Source organism: Panthera onca, chromosome A3 (genome assembly GCF_046562875.1).
Source record: "Panthera onca isolate mPanOnc1 chromosome A3, mPanOnc1 haplotype 2, whole genome shotgun sequence".
NCBI classification, from domain to species: Eukaryota; Metazoa; Chordata; class Mammalia; order Carnivora; family Felidae; genus Panthera; species Panthera onca.
Genome location: NC_138341.1, coordinates 22,725,554 through 22,731,671, shown reverse-complemented (window position 1 = coordinate 22,731,671; position 6,118 = coordinate 22,725,554). Strand labels below are relative to the sequence as shown.

Below are 6,118 nucleotides of genomic sequence, written 5' to 3'. Positions count from 1 at the left end.
GTTGTTCCTGAGCCCCAGTCTTGGGCCTGGCTTGCTGGGTGGCTGAAACCACGCAGGGTGGTCAGATTCATTTAGGCAGCACCTTTCTCGATGGAGAACTGCCCCAAGTGGGAAACGTTGGGTGTAAAACGTGCACACACACACACACACACACACACACACTCGTGACACTAGTTTTAGGGACAAATAAAAGCAAAGGGGGTTTAATGTTAAAACTTAAACAAGGTCTTGGAGACAAAGGCTTTCCTGGAATAAGGGTGTGTGCATTTGTGGTGTCTTCCTTTCCCCGGAAAAATAGTTTGTCATAATTTGTGATTTTATTTCTTCCAACTAGAAATATACTGAAGGAAACAAAGAGGGAGCAGCCGGAGGTGGGGGCCAGGCTGCCGCCGGCCAGCTTCAGTTTGGGTCCCAGGCGGGGTGTGCAAAGCCGCTGTGTGAGCAAAACGCTGCCATGAAGGCATTCCAAGCGGCTTCCAGGAAGCCGCCATATGTGCTGACACGCATGTGGACAGAGCAGTCTGGCTGGCCGCTTCTCAAGACTGGTGTTTCCTAGAGCTTTCCATTGGCAAACGCTGCCTCCTGGAACTGAGGGACAAAGGTTTTGAAATAAGCCCTGGTGGGAAAGAGGGGGAGAAAAAAGTTGTGGTTAGCACAAACAACTTGAAAAAAAGTGCAACTCAGAGCTTTCAACCTAACTCAGAACAGTTGTTATTTATTGTTCGTGCATCTGGGGTTGGATTTCCCTTCCCTGCTGATGCAAAGCCCTCTGGATTTTTCCAAGGGAGGTACACACAGTTCACTACTGTGCTATCTTGTGTGGACATTTCAAGGGCCCGTATGCAGACCTTCCTGGCGGCCAGTTCCTATTAGACATCAGTGCTCAGTCTCCCTCTGCTTTTCCCGGGCCAAAGACGGGCCTGATCCCCGTGACAAGCCAGACAGTGGCCAAGTCAGCCACCCAGTCGTTTCTGTGACCTGAAGTATAAAGAGAATTGTACTCTTCATTCAGTTGGATGAGACAAAGAGGGTCTAAGAAAATGGATTTCTAAGCGTTCCATGGTCTCCACTTATTTCCAAATATATGTGCAGTTTGGTCTACTGGAAAGAAAGCCAGGCTGGATACCAAGAGAACGTTCCTTGGTCAGTCACAGTCTGGCGACGGGATCTGGGGCAGACCGTCTGGCCTTTCTGGAACCCAGATTCGAATCTGTAGAGACAGGCTCCACGTCCTACATGGGCCCACCCTGCCAGGCACGGTATGCGGTGCAAGGGGCTTCGAGGTGACCTAGACGGGGCCCCTGCCGCACAGGAGATCCCAGTTTACAGGAGAAGACAAACACATAAACAGTGCCAGCCGAGGCGGTACGGGCTCCTGCGGAGGCACCGTGAGGCACCAGGCTCGCACCGTCAGTGACGGTGGAGGGGGAGTAGGCATTAGGGGTGTTCTAGGCAAGAAACAGCCGGAGCAGGGACAGGGGGCAAGGCGTGGCTTGCTGTGAGCTGGGAAACTCAAAGCTCTGCCGTAAGACAAAAGGTGAGGTAGGAAGTGGAGGGGCGGGGTAGGCGCCCTCGGCCCCTGGTCACCCAGGCTTGCCTCCTACTTCTCTCTCCCCACCCCCGGCTCACATGAGGGCAGGGTAGTCACACCTTACTTATCCAGAGCGGCTCATTCAGAATGACAACATGAACTAGGACGGGCCACCGAGAGGCCCTGTCGCTACCAGTACCACAAAGGCCGCAAACAGGGCTCCCACGGTGCAGGGGTGAGTGGCCCTACACGATTCAATAGGCCCTGGGGTTCCACAGTGCAGTTACAATGACACCCGACTGCCCTCCCGCTGCCCCAATACCAAGTCAACTGAAACTTCTTTCCAATGTCGCCACTGTGTCTGGCTTTTGCAGGCCTGGCCTCCGCGGCCTCAGTGTGGCCTTTATGTGCTGCCTCCTCTCTCAGGAAGCTCTTCTCCGGCGTGACATCCCACATCCTAGGTCTCCTACCTCCCTTCTCCTTGCTGCGCTCCCCGGATGCGCTCTCTCACCGGGACCCTCCCATCTTGGCCCCCCCCCCCCCCTCACCGCCCCAGCCCCTCACACCCGGTGCCGGTGCCGTTCTCAGCCTCGGCCTCCTTAGCACAGAAGCACGCAATCTGGGCCCCTCCGCCCTCATTTCCCTCCCAGACTTCCGGCCCCACGTTCCACCGCCTGCGGGACACTGCGATCTGGATGTCTCTGTAATTCAAACCAGTGTGCTCCGAACGAAGGGCTCCCCGATATTAGGTCTTTGAACTTGCTTTGGCCCATCTGTGCTTCCGTAACAGAACCCTGTTTCCACGGCTCCCATGGCTCCCTAAAGCCCTGCGGTGAATTCATCCTGATGTTCTTCCTCCTCCTCCACAACGTCCCTCCGTCCTTTGTGACACCCCCTGGCTCCAGGTCTTACTACCTTTCAACAGAGCTGCTGCACAAGGCTGTTTCTCCCCCCGGGCACGGGCTTGCTTCACCCTTCTGCTGCAAGTAGAGACCTTTTCTTCGAGTGCACATCCCTGTCGCTACCCCAACCACGACCCTGCATGTTCCCCGGACTTGCAGCCTGGCACTCCACGATTGTCACTATCTGGCTCCGACATGTTAAAAAAGCTGTGTTTGCCCTTCCATTCTGGGGCGCATGCACCCCTCCCCTGGGAAGCTAAGAAAGCTAAGGATCCTCTTCCAGAAAAATTACAGGTATGCCCTCCAGCCTCCTGGAATTGGGGGAGGTCACAGACTCCCCGACGCCCACGCATGGCCCAGGATGCAAGCCCCCCCCGCTCCAATCTGGCCCCCTGCTCTACCTCACACATGCCATTTTCCACCTCTGGGCTTTACTCATGCTCAGGTCAAATGTCAAGTCCTCCCTGGCTACCAAGAGGTTCTCTCCCTTTGCACTTCTCCCAGCATCTGTCACGTACGCTACATGTCATACTTGCCGGGCTGCGCGGTGGGCCCTGGAAAGCAGGGAGCACATCTTTCAGTGACCCCACAGGCCATCCCGTCGACAGCATCCTCAGCTGGCCCCTCAGCGAGACCTTCACGGCTGTAATTAAGGTAACTACGGATGGCCACTGGGTTGCAGGAGGCGTTAACGCATGTCCATTGCACGCTGTTCGAGAAGGTGAGAGAGTAGCCTCAGAAGGCAGACAAATGTGACACGTAGGCACCGAAGAAGAGACTGCAGTCCGTTCTCAGACTTCCAATTACGCCAACACTTTGAAGGATAGAGCAGCCTCCTCCATCCACATCCTGCTTAACACGCGCCTGAGCCGGCCACGCTGTCACCGTCTCTGGGACCCGTGACCTCAAAGCCCTTTCCTGCCAGTTGCACCACCACAGTTGTCCTGATGGACAGGAGGGGCTGCGTGGGGTCCAGAGAGCCACAGACCTAGAGCGAGGCTGGCAGGGCATGCGAGGCCCTGGGCTGTGTCTCCCACCGCGAGCAGGGGTGACGGGTCCAACCCCACATGACGCTTGCACGGGACAGTGTAGGAAGGGATCTTGTCAACTGTCTGCAGCCACCCAGTGTGCGGGCCACTCCTTCCCCACCCATGTTTCATTTGCTGCTGTTCACCCAGCGACATGCATGTGTTCACTGGAGGACAGCCTGGTGGCCCATCCTCGACAGTCAGCGATTGACAGGCTGCTGCCGACATCCACGGTACTTGCTTTGCTGCCTGAGGTGTCCTGTGGAGCACAGCCAACCCCAGAACCACTGGGCAGGGTGGTGCCCCCTCCCCAAGTTACAAGTCGGCCCCCCGAAAGGCACCCGATGAGTGGACGACACTGGCTGGGCCTGGGGCCCGCCCCCTCCCTCCCTCTCGCTTCAGGTCCAGAGTCCCACGGGTCCCCAAACAAATCTGATCGGCTGTTCTTCCTCGGAAACTTCTGGGGTAGGGGCTGCAACACTACCAGCTCCTTAGACCAAAAGGTCTTGGCAAGAGGGAGCAAGCTTTAGAGTTAAGTTCTTTCCTTCTTCAGAAAGTTCTAAAGTTTCCTGTTCTGTCCTGGGCTTTCCCTCCAGGGCGAGCTGTGTGACGCGAAGGGGAAGCAGTGTGGAGAAGGGCTATTTAAAGGCATGAGGCTCCCGGCTGTTGTCAGCGGGCGCTGCCCCACTGGGCTCCTCACGAAGCCAGTTCAGGGAGAGGGAGGAGGAGGAAGGGGAAAATGACAACTGGCTCCCACCCATTTATAGATTTATTTTTTTTAAAGTGCTGTTTTCATTTATTTCACTTCTTATCAGAGAAAATGGAGAAGTGCCCAGGGTATAGCCTGCCAAAGGCACTAGTCATCTATCACCTTTTGAAAAACTCTTTCACCCAAAGACAAAACGTATGGCACGCTTTAAAGTGTAAGTGTGCAGCAAGGTATGGGAGGGGAGGTCTCCTCGCCTCTGCGCTAACTGGCCGGGAGGACCCGTGGGGAGAGAGGCCTTGAGTCAGTCAAACTCATCATTTCTATTCACGCTGGAAGGGAATTTATTTTTAGACCAAATTCGAGCTGAATATGCCTTAGGACAAAGTAAGGTTCTGACCTTCTTCACTGGTCTCAGTCCCTCTGCTGCGGGTTTTATAAAATCACAGCTCGGTCCAATCCCAGAGTCTCAAGTAGGAAGAATGAAGCTTAAAGAACGGACCCCAGGCTGCGGCTGGGTAGGTTTTCCATGAATTCAGAGCAGGAGTGGCTACCGGCCAGGCCTCGGCTCCCGGGCCCGACAGGGAGTGTGGCAGACAGACCCCTCGGTCCAGGAGTCAGGGAACGGGCGCTCGGCAGGAAATCTCTTCCCTTCTCGAGGAGTCAGATCCTTCATCTACAGAGCGGAGCCCTGTAGGCCGTGGGCTGTGAAGGCTGCGGGGGGTGAGTGTCGTGTGCGCTCCGGAGCCAGCACACCTGGGCTCGAGGGCCGACGCTGCTCTTTACTGGCTCTATCGCTTGGGCAAGTGACTCACCTCTCCGGCTTTAATTTCTTCAACTACAAAAGCGGAAAAATAACCTTCAATTGCCTTAAAGGGTAATCCTCGTGAGGGTTCAATGAGATGGCCCAAGTGAGCACTTGGCCTGGTGCCTGGCGTCATAGATGATCAGTAGATGTCAATGGTTACCGTAGGGACGAAGCTGGGTCCGAGGGGAGAGGCTCTGAGTCTGTGGGGGCAGCAGAAGAGGGAGCCCCTGTGTGGAAGAAGAGGACATAGGGTCCTTGCCCTCGGTTCATCCTTTCTGTCACGGCTTGTTGGATGATCTCTCGCTTATCACATTGAGCGGGGCAGTCGGAGGGACAGAGATGGCCAGTCTCGGGGGGGGACACCCAGCCAAACTTTTCGGGACACGGCGCATCTCTTAAAATCCAGTCCGGAGGTGCCAGCGGCACGCTTGGGTTATCTAAGGATGGGCTGTGCGGTCACAGCCACCGGCACCCTCTTTGTCTTCTGCCCAAGCTGCTGGCTGTGTTCCTGTGTGTAGCTCTGGTCAAAGGCTTGGTCAGGGAGGAAGCTGCAGCCGTGAACTAGAGGGATGTTTAAGAATCACAGGGCTCTGGCGGCCCGTGATGGGGGCGCCCAAGTTGGCTGGGTCCCCACACAGGCCTTCTGTTCAGGTCACCAGGTATCGTAAGGGGTAGTCCGTGGGTCAGGTGGAAAGAGTACCGAACCACGGAGACATGGGTTCTAGTGCAGGCCTTGGCTTGTTGTGTCATCCCGAACCGGGACTCAGTGTCCTCACCCGGAACAGGAAGATTTATACCTGATGGTCTCTTAGTGCCACCTACTTATGGTTCTGAGACGCCCACGTGACCTTGAGCAAGCCATTTAACTTCTTTGTGTCTTGATTCTTCACCTGTTCAGTGAGGGCCCCAGCCACGCCCGGGGCCCAGCGTGTCACAGGCGGTGGCAGTGCGGAAAGGCGGTAGTGGTGGCTGTTACCATCTGCGGCACCTTTTCACAAAGACAGGGTCAGCGATGAACACTGCAGGGCCCTGAGGAGACGTTTAGTGGCACCACAGGCAGCACACGACAGGGACGGAAGACCAGTTCCCCAGCCGTCCCTGTGCCGTCCCTGTGCCGTCCCGAGGGGAGGCTCCACAGCAGGT

The 6,118-nt window shown here is 56.1% G+C and overlaps 1 protein-coding gene across 7 annotated transcripts in view; it reads right to left on the bottom strand.

Annotated features, from left to right (window-relative positions):
• Window positions 1-293: 293 nt before the first annotated feature.
• The window catches only part of BABAM2 (BRISC and BRCA1 A complex member 2), a 399,928-nt gene continuing 394,103 nt past the window's right edge, over window positions 294-6,118 (bottom strand). For 2 of the 7 annotated variants that reach the window (XR_013554787.2, XR_013554788.2), the window contains 2 exons: window positions 849-978; window positions 294-616 (listed from right to left, as the gene is read on the bottom strand). Coding sequence is in view for 3 of the 7 variants with exons in the window: in XM_060651493.3 (XP_060507476.2) it covers window positions 2,953-3,142 (190 nt within the window). In the remaining 4 variants the exon portion in view is untranslated. Of the gene's footprint in view, window positions 617-848; window positions 979-2,115; window positions 3,143-6,118 lie in introns of those variants that run through there. The other 5 variants (XM_078444837.2, XM_078444838.2, XM_060651493.3 and 2 more) reach the window with 4 other exon arrangements.